At 47.9% G+C, this 15387-nt stretch overlaps 1 protein-coding gene across 2 annotated transcripts; it reads left to right on the forward strand.

The window, feature by feature from the left end:
• The first annotated feature begins 2267 nt into the window (after nt 1-2267).
• Nucleotides 2268-8517, forward strand: zgc:101765 (uncharacterized protein LOC450036 homolog). 2 transcript variants are annotated; one of them, XM_041181823.1, is made up of 2 exons: nt 2268-2340; nt 6357-8517. In XM_041181823.1, the coding sequence occupies exon 2, from the start codon at nt 6374-6376 to the stop codon at nt 7226-7228; it is 855 nt and encodes a 284-aa protein (XP_041037757.1). In that variant the 5' UTR covers nt 2268-2340; nt 6357-6373; the 3' UTR covers nt 7229-8517. The 2 variants fall into 2 exon arrangements, with proteins under 2 accessions (XP_041037757.1, XP_041037758.1); XM_041181824.1 differs by having other exon boundaries at nt 2339-2385.
• Nucleotides 8518-15387: the final 6870 nt, after the last annotated feature.

A 15387-nucleotide genomic window follows, 5' to 3' on the forward strand; every position in this document is an offset into this window, starting at 1 on the left:
AACGCCTCTATAATTTCTTTGTTTCCATTGTTCATTCCCCAGTCTCACCTCTGAAAGCACCAATGCTCACTTTAGTTACTCTATTCCTTTTCAAATACTTATAGAAACTCTTATGATTTGTTTTTATATTTCTAGCTAGCTTTCCCTCATATTGTAATTTATCCCTCATTTTTTAAGCCATTCTTTGCTGGTTTTTAAAATCTGTCCAATTTTCTGACTAATCTTCTCAATATTGTGTGCTTCTTTGTTCAATTTGATCCTCTGCTTAACTTTCTTAGCCACGGACGATGCATTCTTCTCATAGAGATTTTCTTTCTTAGTGTAATATATCTTTGCTGAGAGTAATGAAGTGTCTCTTTAAATGTCTGTTAGGGTATCCAGGAGAGTTTATCTCCGAACGTGATGTCATCAATTGACCTTTGACTTGTCATTTCCAAACCCCGGCACAATAAAGCCATTTATTTTTCTATTTTAGTGCGGCTGAGAGGTGTAGGAGTGCACTTAATCCACCAATGTCTATGTTTTAATGTAAAATAGAAGGAACAATCAATATGGAGCTTCTGTCAGAGCTGTGCTGTGCAGCTACACATTGCTCCTGCTTCGCTTGCATCACATGCTTTAGTGAAGCACTATCTGACCAGCTTGACCTCCCAAATTGCAAACCCTTTTCTCTTTATTTCCTGGCGGGCCCTGCAGCTAAAAGCAAGAAACTGAACGCAGCACTCTCTTACCTGTACTCCCGGCCTCTCTAGCTCTGGGGACTTTCATTTCCAGCAGGAGTCTGGTACGGGGAATCAGCTTTCTGGACTGTCGTGGTCCGTTTGAATTTTCTGGGCAGGCAGGCAGGGGCAGTTCAAAATTCAGACAGTTGAGTTGCCCTTGGCTTAATCGCTCACTCGCTCCTTAATTTTACCTCTTGGCTGGTTGCATGGGCTTTTAGGGCTGGCTTCGTTCTACTTCTCTCTTTCTCGACTGGTCGGGTCGACTCTCGAGGCTCGCTTGCTCTCGACGCTCACTCAGGTAGCTCAGCGCCGGTGGGAAAATACAGGCCAGGCTGTGACGCTGGTGAATGCTGAGAGAGCACTTCCTGCGGTACACATTTAACCTATTTTCCCAGCTTACTTTAGCTTCTTCTCCTTCGGTCTGTCCGCAAGTGTGACCCAGATCTCCCTGTCGCTTGGCATTTCAACACTCCACCCTGCTCTCATGCCCACATGTCCGTCCTTGGCCTGCTGCAATGTTCCAGTGAAGCTCAACGCAAACTGGAGGAACAGCACCTCATCTTCTGAATAGGCACTTTACAGCCTGCCGGACTGAACATTGAGTTCAACAACTTCAGATCATTAACTCTTTCCTCCATCCCCGCCCCATTTCCGATCCCTCCTTTTCCAATAATTTATTATTTTTAAAAAATATATTTTTCTTTTCCCACCTATTTCCATTATTTTTAAAGAATCCATCCATTGTTTCATCTCCACCTTTTAGCCTATTTCGATCCCTTCCCCCCACCCCATCCCCACTAGGGCTATCTGTCACTTGCTCGTCCTGCTTTCTATCCTTAATGTCCACATTAACACATTTCTTAGCTAATATCACCACAGTCAACACCCCTTTGTCCTTTTGTCTATGGCATCTTTGGCAATCTCTTCTTTGCCTTCGCCTATCACTGGCCTTCTATCCAGCTCTACCTGTCCCACCCCCGTCCACCAGTTTATATTCCACCGCATTTCTATTCTTCCTCAGTTCTGTTGAAGAGTCACACGGACTCGAAACGTTAACTGTGTTCCTCTCCGCAGATGCTGTCAGACCTGCTGAGTTTTTCTAGCTATTTTTATTCTTGTTCCAGCTTCTTCTCTGCCTGAGGTGGATCAGCCATGTTCTTGTTGAATGGCAGAGCAGGTCTTGAGGGACCGAATGGCCCACTTCTGCTCCTATTTCGTACCATATGTTCTTATGCTTTGTTTTCCCCAACAGAACAGGCAGGAAGAGCGAGGAGGCGTTATAAAAGGGCGAGTTTTAGCTTCAGCAGTGATAAGGGAGGGAGGCTGATGCGGGACATCCAGCGCAACTGGGCTGGAAATTGAGCTAGAGTTTGGGACTAAGGCTCTGGGCGCTGACTAGGCCTCAGGGAAAGAACAGACTACAGCTCCCATCAGCCCCCGGGGTTCCGCGCATGCTCGGTGCGCCGCGCCGCTCAGCCCCGCCCCCGGACTGCAAGCTGATTGGCCGGCGTCCTCCCGGCGGGCGTAGCCGATTGGAGGGTGCCGCTGTCAGTCATCCGCGTCCTGGGAGGCGGGGTGACAGGAGCTGCTGAATGATATGGAGACAACCTGTGTGCAGGTAAGCGGAGCCCAGCCTAGCTCAGGAGCTCAACTATGTATTGAGGTATGAGGTACATGCTGATGGATGGGGTGAAGGAAGGAAGGGAGGAGAGGAGGTGTATGTGGAGTAATAAACAGCAGCATAGACTTAATGGTACCTTTCTGTGCAAATGTATGTATTTTGTGTGTATTTAGAATTTGAGTAACGGGGGAGGTTGGAGGTTGGCAGCTGAAACCTTGTTTCAGAAAACCACGTTTCCATAGAGAGCAGGAGGTTACTTGGCCCCTTCAGTGTCATGTCCTGCTAGCTTCCTGCAGGAGCAGCTCAACGCAGCCACAGCCCGTGAGGATGCGACAAAGAGCCACTGTTTAGATTGCTCCTGATCGGGTCACCGCCACCTATTGGCATGATGGAAAGGGCCCCTTAACTGCGATTCAAGAAAATCGCAGAATTGTTACAGCACAGGAGGCCATTCAGCCCATCTTGCCTGCGCTGGCTCTCAGAGGAGCAACTTACCTTGTGCCGCGAGCTCCCCTGCCTTTTCCCTGTAACCCTGCACGTTCTTCCCTTTTTGATACTAATCCAATTCCTTCTTGAATGGCTCGATTGAACCTGCGTCCGCCGTACTCCCAGGCAGTGCATTCCAGATCCTAACCACTCGCTGCCTGAGAAAGTTTCTCCAATCTCTTTTGCCAATTACCTTAAATCTGCACCCTCTGGTTCACGATCTTTCCACCAAGGGGAACAGTTTCTCCCTGTCGACTCTGCCCACATCCCTCGTGATTTTGAATGCCTCTATCAATTCTCCTTTCAGCCTTCTCTTCTTCAAGGAAAACAGTGCCAACTTCTCCAATCTCTGTACCAAACTGAGGTTCCTCAACTCTGGGACCATTCTCCTGAATCTTTTATGCACCCTCTCTAATGCCTTCACATCTTTCCTAAAGTGTGGCACCCAGAACTGAAAGCACTACTCCAGATGAGGCCAAACTCCCCAATTCTATGCACGTTTAACCTAATACCCTTACTTTTATTCTCTACTTGCCCCTGATAAAGCCTAGGTTGCTGTAAGCTTTATTAACCACTCTCCCAACCCTGCCTTGCCATTTTCAATGATTTATGTATATATAACCCAAGTCCCTCTGCTTCCTTTTTTATATTCGTTCATGGTATGGGGGGTGTCACTGGCCAGGCCAGCATTTATTGCCCACCCCTGTTTGCCCTTGAGAACTGAGTGGCTTGCTGGGCCGATTCAGAGGGCATTTAAGAGTCAACCACATTGCTGTGGGGTCTGGAGTCCCATGTCGGCCAGACCAGGTAAGGACGGCAGAGTTCCTTCCTTAAAGGACGTTAGCGAACCAGATGGGTTTTTACGACAATCGGCAATGGTTTCATGGTGCTTTCGTCACTAGACTTTTAATTCTAGATTTTTTATTGAATTCAAAAATTCCACCATCAGCTGTGGTGGGAATTGAACCTGAGCATTTACCCTGGGTCTCTGGATTATTAGTCTGGTGACAACACCACTATGCCACTGCAGCCCCTTTCGAATTGTAGCCTTTTACGTTTTTTTTTGTGTCCAACCCTGGACCAAAATGAATTACTTCACGCTCCTCTGCACTAAATCTAATCTGCCACTTGTCCACCCATTTAGCTTGAACTTCACGTAGGAAACATTCGTGCTTCTGGAGCTCACATAGAAGGCATTAATATATCAGGCGTCATATTGTAAAGTGCTGAAAATGTCAAGAATACAAAATAAAGTTATTGACTTTATACTGATTTCATCTGATCTGGAGCTCAAAATTTATAAGTAGGCGCCAATCTGAAAACTTCCCTAACCAACAGGCAATTGAACTCTAGCTGTCCCCAGGATTTGCATATTTCCAACACTTCGACTTAACGGAGCAGCCCAGATAAACTGAGAGAGTTACTGTCATTCAGAAGCGCCATTAAACCAAGGCATCATTATCTGATTTGCGTTAGGCAAAGCCACAGGAGTTGACCTTCCTATGGATGTACTGGTTAGGGGTGCAGTGCAGAGAGGGCTGTGGTTAGGCTGCCTGAGGAGTGAAGCTTGAGCAACACTGAGCAACCCCCTAGGATGAGGACATGAATGTAACATTCTCAAACAGTTCATTCAGCATTTACAGAAGGAACCGGACTAATTAATGTTTCAGGTGTAGACTCCTCATTGGCCGTGAGCCCCAGAATCAAGCCCCACATTCCCAGTGCAAGTACTGAGAGAGCACCGCGCTGTCAGACGGTCAGTCCTGAGGGAACGCCGCATTGTCGGAGGGTCAGTACTGAGGGAGCGCCGCACTGTTGGAGGGTCAGCGCTGAGGGAGTGCCGCATTGTCGGAGGGTCAGTACTGAGGGAGCGCTGCACTGTCGGAGGGTCAGCACTGAGGGAGTGCTGCACTGTCGGAGGGTCAGTACTGAGAGAGCACCGCGCTGTCAGACGGTCAGTCCTGAGGGAACGCCGCATTGTCGGAGGGTCAGTACTGAGGGAGCGCCGCACTGTTGGAGGGTCAGCGCTGAGGGAGCGCTGCATTGTCAGAGGGTCAGTGCTGAGGGAACACTGCACTGTTGGAGGATCTGTACTGAAGGAGAGTGCTGCACTGTCAGAGGATCAGTACTGATGGAATGCCGCAGTGTCGGAAGGTCAGTACTGAGGGAGCGCTGCACTGTCGGAGGTGCTGTCCTTCAGATGAGATGCTAAACTGAAGGCCCCTCTGCCATCTCAGGCGGATGTAAGTGATATTACGGCCACTGTTGAAAGAGGAGCAGGGGAGTCCTCCCTGTTGTCCTGGCCACGTTTATCCCTCAACCGACATACTAAAATGAGATCTAGTCATTTGTGCTGTTAGTGTATGTGGAATCTTTCTGTGCACAAATTGTCTGCCATGTTTCCTCCACCTAAAGCATGCCATTGGCTGTGAAGTGCTTTTGGACATGCTGAGAATGTGACGGGCGCTACAGGAATGCAGGTCTTCCTTTTTTCCTACATATTGGATCAAGTGACAAAATTAGCAGCGTTTAGGAGAGAAGGAGAGCGAGCACAGGCATGAGGGGGAGAGAAAGTAGAAGGAACGGAAAGAAATAGGAAAGTGGGGGGGGGTGTTTAAGTAGCTGTAATTATAATTAAATGAGTCAATAGGTATTCGCATGAAGGAAAGGCAGAAGAACAGGACGAGACGTGACATGAGATGACCTTTTATGCAGCATGTGGAAGCAGGTACAGATTTCAAAAGAGAATTGAATAAATCCTTGAGAGCATAAATTTACTGTACTGTGGGGAAAGAGCAAGGGGCTGGGATTAATTGAATAACTCGAACATTGCCGAAAAGAGAGACATGTTGCTGAAGCTTTTCATCTAGCAAGCATCAGGACAAATGCAAGAATGCCAAATCTCAAACTATCACAACAATTTATACTACAGGAGAAAAGGGTGCGGATTGGTTGGCAAGCCAACTCTGATTGGCCGACGCATTGCCATGGCTCCCCAAGTTCCAGGGTGATTCAAACAAGGCGCAAGGCTTGAACATATTCCTTTTGTTTTCAGAGAACAGGTCCCTGCCTATGAGAGAATGTGGCTTCTAGCAAGCATAAATAAACCACAGGTTACGAGATTGACTGGTTATCTTAAGTTGGTTGTTAAATTGGTGTTCTTGCATTTGTCATGATGAGTGCAACACAAAAAACTTCAGCAACGTGTCACTCTTTTCAGCAATATTCAAGTTCTGTATTGCCAAGCAGCAATTGGCTAACTCTACCACCGAGCTGGCACAGGCTCAAAGGGCCGAATGGCCTCCTTCTGTGCTGCCTGATTCTGTAAAGACACATGGGGGACAGCGAGTGTGTGGGGAGGTGAGACCTGACTGTACACTGGGGAACAACAGAATTAAAATAGATATACAGAAAGGACAGGTAGAAGGTGCTCCCCAATCTGAAGTCAATAGACATGCTAGGCAGCCCACTAATTTTTTTTCTTAACTGTTGTCCCATCTGTAAAGTAAATCTGTTGTTTCGAACAGGCTTTGAATTGAGAAGGATGCAGAGCGTGAAGCTCAATAATGGCGTTGAGATGCCGCTGGTGGGACTGGGCACCTTCAAGGTGAGAGGCTACGAGGTTGTGCACCAGACCCTAGACTCAGCTCTGGGTCACGGCTATCGCTCCTTTGACACGGCGGGCGTCTACCAGAACGAAGCGGACATCGGCAGGGCGCTGAAGGAGCTGCTCCCGAAACACGGGCTGTCCCGACACGACATCTTCATCACCAGCAAGCTGGCGCCCAGGGACCACGGGCCGGAGGCTGAGGCTGGATGCCTGCGGAGTCTGGAGGCGTTGGATTGTGAGTACCTGGACCTCTACCTCATCCACTGGCCCGGCAAGCAGGGCTGGAAGAGCGAGGACCCGCGGAACCCGGAGTGCCGACAGCAAAGCTGGGAGGCGATGGAGAGCTTGTACAGGCATGGAAAGTTCCGGGCGATCGGCGTGTCCAACTACACAGTGGGCCACCTGCAAGAGCTGCTGACCCAATGCCAGGTCAAACCTGCCGTGCTCCAGGTGGAATATCATCCACGTCTGGTGCAGAGTGAGCTGCTTGCCTTCTGCTCAGAGAGCGGGTTCCACCTCCAGGCCTACTCCTCCTTGGGGACCGGATGTCTGGTCACGGAGCCAAAGGTCAAAGGCCTGGCCGACAGCCTGGGAAAGACCCCCGCCCAGGTCCTGCTGCGGTGGGCCCTCCAGCAGGGAATCGGGGTCATTCCCAAATCCACCAATCCCGAGCGCATCGCTCAGAACGCCCGGCTTTTCGACTTCCGCCTGGCCGAGGAGGACATGGAGCTACTGAGCGGGTTGCACTCCGACACCCGGTACTGCTGGGATCCCCGTGCCGTAGTTTGAGCACCCTGACTGTGCCGCACCCTGACTGTGTTACACCCACACTGTGTATCTTGAGCGCGCTGGCAGTGGCTTGCTGTTTCCTCGCTGCACCTTCACCTCTTCCCTGATTTTAAACCATCTGACTCTGGGGAAAGAGACCAACTTACAAACCTGTGTGTCTTTTATCTAGAATTACACCGTATGTACAGCACAGAAACAGGCAATTCGGCCTAACTGGTCCGTGCTGGTATTTCTGCTCCACACAAGCCTCCTCCCACCCCCTCTTCATCTCACCCCATCACCATGTCCTTCATCTCCTTTCTCCCTCATATGTTTATCCAGCTTCCCCCTTAAATGTATCTATAATATTCACCTCAATCGCTCTCTGTGGTAGCAAGTTCCACATTCTCCCATTCTCTAGGTTACAGGGTTTTCTCCTGAATTCCCCATTGGATTTATTAGTGACTGTCTTAAATATATGGTCCCTAGTTTCAGATTCCCTAATTCACTTCTGAAATTTCTCCTTTTCTCCTGCGTTCAGCAGTTCAGGATACAATACCCCAAGCGTGGCAGCCTGACAGAGCACACTATCCTAGCCAGCACCCCTCCCATTCCTCAAGAGGGTACATTACCTGAGCGAGCATCCTTCTGGTCCCTCAATAGGATACAGTACCCAGGCCAGCACCTGTACAGGGACAGCTTTTTAGATGAAGCACTTCACTGTAATACAGGTGTGAACTGTGGCTCAGTGGGTGGTGCCACTCAGAGTCAGAAGTTTGTGGGTTTGAGCCCCACTCTCAAGGCTTGAACCCCAGAATCCAAGTGCCAGTACTGAGGGAGTGCGGCACTGTCAGAGGTGCCATCTTTTGGATGAGATATTAAACTGAGGCCCTCTTACCGCAGGTGGATGTAAATGATCCCACGGCCTCTATTGGAACAAGAGCAGGGGGCGGGGAGGGAAGGGGCTGGAGATCCCTCCGGTGCCCTGGGAATGATATTTATCCCTCAACCAACATTACTGAAACAGATGATCTGGGTCATTATCACATTGCTGTTTGTGGGATCTTGCCATGCACAATTTGTCACAGTTTGTAATGCACTTTACAACAGTGACCACACTTCAAAAGCACCTCACTGCCTGTGAAATGCATTGGGACATTGTGAAAGGAGCTATAGAAATGCATAAATATTATACCGCCTGTTACTCTGTAAAATGCCTGAGAAAACACATTTTGTACTCATTTATTTTGTGAATTGTATTCCCGTGGAATCTACATTTAAACATAAAATAAAGCATCATCTCAGATGGAGTGAGGTGTGTGGGATTTCCATTGAAATATCTTCATGTGAAGCAGGGTGACAGGGCAGAGGGTGGAGGCACAGAGGTGATTCAGCCCCCATTTTAGAGTTAGACATTCTATCTTTTTATATCTCCATTCTGATGCCCTACGCCCATAATAATGGCAACCTCCTACATAAACATGTCACACTGTCATTACATGCTCCCACCAACGATGGCGCTGCAGTGTTTTGACCAAATCAATTTTTCTTTCCCACATAGAGAAACCCTCAACTTCTGCTTTCTAAGGGAGCCCCTTGTATATCTGATAATGGGCCAAATCATCCTGCACCTAAACTGCAGCTTGAAACTCCATTTATCCTGAGTTCACACCTAGTCAGCATTAATTAACTTCACAATTCCAGTGGTTTCCAGAAAGTAGCACCCAACAGCAGGAACATGTAATGGTACAAGTTGACAGAATGTGCATGCAGATGTAAGATTTTAAATATATTGATGGTATATATAAGCAGGCCTCGAGAATTTCCAGGGATGAGGGAGCTCAGTTATGAGCACAGATTGGAGAAACTGGAGCTCTTCTCAGAGAAGTAAAGATTAAACGGAGCTTTGATAGAGGTGTTCAAAATCATGAGGGGTCTGGACAGTGGAGATAGCGAGAAATTGCTCCCATTGATGAGTGCGGCTCCAACAACACTGAAGAAGCTCGACACTAGCTTGGAACAAAGGAGCCCCACATCTACCCCTTAAATCATCACTTCCCCCCAATGCACAGTAGCAGCAGTGTGTGTACCATCTACAAGATGCACTGCAGCAACTCACCAAGGCTCCTTGGACAGCACCTTCCAAACACGTGACCCTCTACCATCTAGAAGGACAAGGTCAGCAGACACATGGGAACACCACCACCTGCAGGTTCTCCTCCAAGCCACTCACCACCCTGGCTTGGTACTATAACGGCCGTTCCTTCACTGTCGCAGGGTCAAAATCCTGGAACTCCCTCCCTAACAGCACTCTGGGTGTTCCTACACCACATGGACTACAGCGGTTTAGATGGCAGCTCACCGCCACCTTCTCAAGGGGCAGTTAGGGATGGGCAATAAATGCTGGGCCCAGCCAGGGACGTCCACATCCCAGGACAAGCTTAAAACAAAATGACAGAAGAATGGGGAACCAGAGGACACTGATTTAAGACGATTGGCCACAGAATCTTTTACCGAGATTACTAATTAACCCTGTCTTATTGCACGTATTCAGTCTAAAATGGCCTGTTCCGTATTTGGTTCCTCAGCGTATTAGCCCGGAACTTCCATTCAGGATCGGACCCTCTATTTCTGACCTTGAACAGACAAGCTACTTGCCTTCCTCTGATTTATCAGGGCTATCTTCAAATGGAGGGTCCTGCAGAACTTAGTCAGTGCGGCAAAACCGCGGAGGGACCAGCGGAGAGAATCAGCGGCCCCCTTTTTATGGCACAGCTGCCGTACTTTGGTATTTGAAGAGTCTAAATGTCCCAGAGCTTCTTCGAAAAACCACAGAGAGAAGATAAGTGGGTAGGATGGTAGGTGAGGTCGGGAGACGGGTGTTTGTGAACGATTGGGGTGTCAGTTGCATAGTTAGACATGCATTAGACTAGGTTTTAATCTGTATAATCTTTCCTGGGTAACTATCCAGGTAACTAAATCAGAACTGTCTGACGTGCCCATAATGCAACAAGATCCGGACAACATTCAGGCTTGGGTTTGGGCTGATGCGATGCGAGAATGTTACTTGACTCTTAAGTGCCAGGCAATGACCATCTCCAACAGGAGAAAATCCAACCATCTCCCCATGACATTCAATGGCATGACCATTGCTGAACTCCCTATCAACGTTCTGGGGGTTACCATCGACCAGAAACTGAGCTGGACCAGCCACATTAATATGCTGCCTACAAGAGCAGGTCAGAGGCTGGGAATTCTGCGGCGAGTAACTCACCTCCTGACTCCCCAAAGCCTGTCCACCATCTACAAGGCACAAGTCAGGAGTGTGATGGAATACTCCCCACTTGCCTGGATGAGTGCAGTTCCCACAACACTCCAGGAGCTTGATATCATTCAGGACAAGGCAAGCCCGCTTGATTGGCACCCCAACCACAAACATCCACTCTCTTCACCACCGATGCACAGTGGCAGCAGTTTGTATCATTGACAAGATGCGCTGCAGGAATTCACCGGGGCTCCTTCGACAGCACCTTCCAAACCCATGACTGCTAGCACCTGGAAGGACAAGGGTAGTAGATATATGGGAACACCACCACCTGGAAGTTCCTCTCAAAGTCACACACTATTCCGACTTGGAACTATCATTCCTTCACTGTCGCTGGGTCAAAATCCTGAAATTCCCTTCCTAACAGCACTGTGGGTGTGCCTACACCACATGGACTGCAGCGGTTCAAGAAGGCAGCTCACCACCACCTTCTCAAGGGCAATTAGCAATGGGCAATAAATGCTGGCCCAGCCAGCAATGCCTACATCCCGAGCTCAGAGCTGGAGACTTTCTCGAAGGGCGCCCAGGAAGTTTGAACTATTGGCAATTCTCAGAGAGTCATTGTGTTGGGACTTCTGAGGGGTAATATGGTATATCTTGGGTGGGGAGGAGGCGGTGGGGAGGGGGGTGGGGTGGGTAATGTTGGTAAGCCTGAGCTCTGACTATCTGGAGACTGGAAGATCTGGGCCATTATTCTAGAAAACACTCTAGAATGCATTCCATGAAATTGTCCTTAAAGGTACTTTTGCTAATTTGACTTGTGTGGTTTGGCCAATTTACTTTGTCTGCATGAGGAATAAAGTCATAGAAACATAGAAACTAGGAGCTGGAGGAGGCCATTCGGCCCTTTGAGCCTGCTCTGCCATTCATTATGATCATGGCTGATCATCCAACTCAATAGCCTGCTCCCGCTTTCTCCCCATATCCTTTGATCCCTTTCGCCCCAAGAGCTATATCTAACTCCTTCTTGAAAACATACAATGTTTTGGCCTCAACTACTTTCTGTGGTAATGAATTCAACAGACTCACCACTCTCTGGGTGAAGACATTTCTCCTCATCTCAGTCCTAAATGGTCTACCCCATATCCTCAAGACTGTGACCCCTGGTTCTGGACTCCCCCCACCATCGGGAACATCCTTCCTGCATCTACCCTGTCTAGTCCTGTTAGAATTTTATAGGTCTCTATGAGATCCCCCCTCATTCTTCTGAACTCCAGCAAATATAATCCTAACCAATTCAATCCCTCCTCGTATGTCAGTCCCGCCATCCCAGGAATCAGTCAGGTAAACCTTCGCTGCACTCCTTCTATAGCAAGTACATCCTTCCTCAGATAAGGAGACCAAAACTGCACACAATATTCCAAGTGTGGTCTCACCAAGGCCCTTTGTAATTGCAGCAAGACATCCCTGTTCCTGTACTCGAATCCTCTGGCTATGAAGGCCAACATACCATTTGCCTTCTTTACCACCTGCTGCACCTGCACAATTACCTTCAGCGACTGGTGTATGAGGGCACCCAGGTCTCGCTGCACATTCCCCTCTCTCAATTTATAGCCATTCAGATAATAACCTGCGTTCCTGTTTTTGCTACCAAAGTGGATAACCTCACATTTATTCATATTATATTGCATCTACCGTGCATTTGCCCGCTCATTCTGCTTGTCCAAATCACCCTGAAGCATCTCTGCATCCTCCTCACTCCTCCACCCAGCTTTGTGTCATCTGCAAATTTGGAGATATATTTAGCTCCTTCATCTAACTCATTAATATGTATTGTGAATAGTTGGGGTCCCAGCACTGATTCCTGCGGTACCCCACTAGTCACTGCCTACCATTCGGAAAAAGACCTGTTTATTCCTGCCCTTTGTTTCCTGTCTGCCAACCAGTTTTCTATCCAGCTCAATACACTACCCCCAATCCCATGTGCTTTAATTTTGCACGCTAATCTCTTATGTGGGACTTTGTCAAAAGCCTTCTGAAAGTCCAAATAAACCACATCCACTGGCTCCCCCTCAACAACTCTATTAGTTACATTCTTGAAAAATTCCAGTAGATTTGTCAAGCATGATTTCCCTTTTGTAAATCCATGCTGACTCTGTCCGATGCTGCCACTGTTTTCCAAGTGCTCAGCTATTAAATCTTTTATAATGGACTCTAGAATTTTCCCCACTACTGACGACAGGCTGACTGGTCTATAATTCCCTGTTTCCTCTCTACCTCCCTTTTTAAATAGAGGGGTTACATTAGCTACCCTCCAATCTGTAGGACCTGTTCCAGAGTCTATAGAATCTCGGAAGATGACCACCAATGCATCCACTATTTCTTGGGCCACTTCCTTGAGTAATCTGGGATGTACACTGTCAGGCCCTGGGGATTTATCGGCCTTCAATCCCATCAATTTCCCCAACACCATTTCCCTACTAATACTGATTTCTTTCAGTTCCTCCCTCTCACTAACCCTGTGTTCCCCAACATTTCTGGTATGTTATTTGTGTCCTCCTTTGTGAAGACAGAACCAAAGTATGTATTTAGTTGGTCAGCCATTTCTTTGTTCCACATTATAAATTCCCCTGTTTCTGACTGTAAGGGACCTACATTTATCTTCACCAATCTTTTTCTCTTCACATATCTATAGAAACTTTTACAGTCAGTTTTTATGTTCCCCACAAGCTTACTCTCGCACTCTGTTTTCCCCTTCTTAATCAATCCCTTGGTCCTCCTTTGCTGAATTCTAAACTGCTCCCAATCCTCAGGTCTGTTGTTTTTTCTGGCCAATTTGTATACCTCTTCCTTGTATTTCATACTATCTCTAATTTCCCTTGTAAGCCATGGTTTGGCCACCTTTCCTGTTTTATTTTTGCGCCAGACAGGAATAAACAATTGTTGCAGTTCACCCATGCACTCTATGAACGTTTGCCATTGCCTATCCACCAACAGCCCTTTAAGTAACGTTTCCCAATCCATCATAGCCAACACGCACCTCATACCATCCTAGTTTCCTTTTTTAAGATTCAGGACCCTAGTCTCAGAATCAACTATGTCACTCTCCATCTTGATGAAGAATTCTATCATATTATGGTTGCTCATCCCCAAAGGGCCTCGCATAACTAGATTGCCAATTATTCCTTTCTCATTACACAATACCCAGTCTAGGATGGCCTGTTCTCTAGTTGGTTCCTCAATGTATTGGTCCAGAAAACTATCCCGTATACACTCCAGGAATTCCTCCTCTATGGTGTTGTTACTAATTTGATTTCCCCAATCTATATGCAGATTAAAGTCACCCGTAATTACAGATGTTCCTTTATTGCATGCGTCTCTAATTTCCTGTTTAATGCCATTCCCAACATCACCACTACAGTTTGGGGGTCCATATACAACCCCCACTTACGTTTTTTGCCCCTTAGTGTTTCTCAGCTCTACCCATACAGATTCCACATCGTCGGAGCTAATATACTTCCTCACTATTGCGTCAATTTCCTCTTTAACCAGGAACCGGTCTCCCAGAATTATTGCAGTTCTCTGACACACTTCCTCTAATTCTCTAATTTAAACTCTGCCCAAAACCATGATTACTGTGAGGGACCGAGAAACTGCACCCCCCTCCCCTCCCCTCCCCTCTCCTCCCTCCTCCCCTCCCCTCCCTCCTCCCCTCCCCTCCCCTCCCTTCCTCCCTAATCTTTTCTGGCCCTTGTTGTTTCTCAGCTCCTTCCATGCTGATTCAATATCCTCATTCTTTACCTCATCATTCCTCGTCCAGGCCACTCGATCCCCTTTTCCGAACGTGAAAAATCCAGGGGATTATTGATTTCTAGCAACCGCCTCTCAGTAACGGTGACGTTTATCCCTGTTTGTGCCCTTAATTCGCCTCAGGTTTTTTTGCCCTTCATTCTTCCATGGCACATCGTTGGTTGTTACCCCTTTGAGCTGAGTGGCTCGCTCGGCCATTTCAGGGGGCAGTTAAGAGTCAACCACGTTGCTGTGGGCCTGGGGTCACATGTAGGCCCAGACCGGGTAAGGACAGCAGATTTCCTTCCCCTAAACAGGACAGTGGGGGGCCAGCGCCAGTGAACCAGACAGGTTTTTACCACCACCGCGGCCACTGTTACCGAGACTAGCTTTTATATTCCATGTTTTATTGATTGGGTTTAAAATTCCACCAGCTGATTTGAACCCATGTCCCCAGAGCATTAGCCTGGGTCTCTGGATTACTAGCCCATTGGGACCTACCACTCGGCCGCCGTCTCCCACTCGATAAACGTGTTCAGGTGTAACAGGTTCAATTTTAACTTATCACTATTATCCCTTTAGTCTCAGTATAAAGGCTATCGGGGGTAGGCGGGAATGTGGGGTTGAGGTCACATTCAGATATTGAACGGTTGAGCAGGCTCAAGGGGCCGAGTGGCCTCACTCCAGCTCCTAATTCGTACATTCGTAGTTACTGATACCCTATTACTGTTATTGCACTCTCTGTCCTTCTCTGACACAATCTGCTTGATTTGATCCATATCTGCCCCATAACCTTGACTTTACTTTTCAGACTGAAAGACTTATCCTGTCCCAAACTCTTCCTCCCACGGGTTTAAAGTCCGATTTCCCAGCCTTCGATTCACCAGGTTCCAGCCTGGTTTAAGTGGAGTCTGACCCAATGGAGCAGCTTCCTCTTGCTCCAGCACTGGTGTCAGCTCCCCACGAATTGAAACCCCTGCCTCCCACGCCACTCTTTCAACCATGCATTTAAACCAGGAATCGGCTCGTCCCTGTGCCTGTTTGGCTGTGGCACGGGTAGTAATCGAGAGATTATTACCTTTTGAGGTTCTGCCCCCTCAGCAGAATCTCGTTCTCTGTTCTCCCG

Source organism: Carcharodon carcharias (assembly GCF_017639515.1).
Source record: "Carcharodon carcharias isolate sCarCar2 chromosome 37 unlocalized genomic scaffold, sCarCar2.pri SUPER_37_unloc_1, whole genome shotgun sequence".
Classification (NCBI taxonomy): Eukaryota; Metazoa; Chordata; class Chondrichthyes; order Lamniformes; family Lamnidae; genus Carcharodon; species Carcharodon carcharias.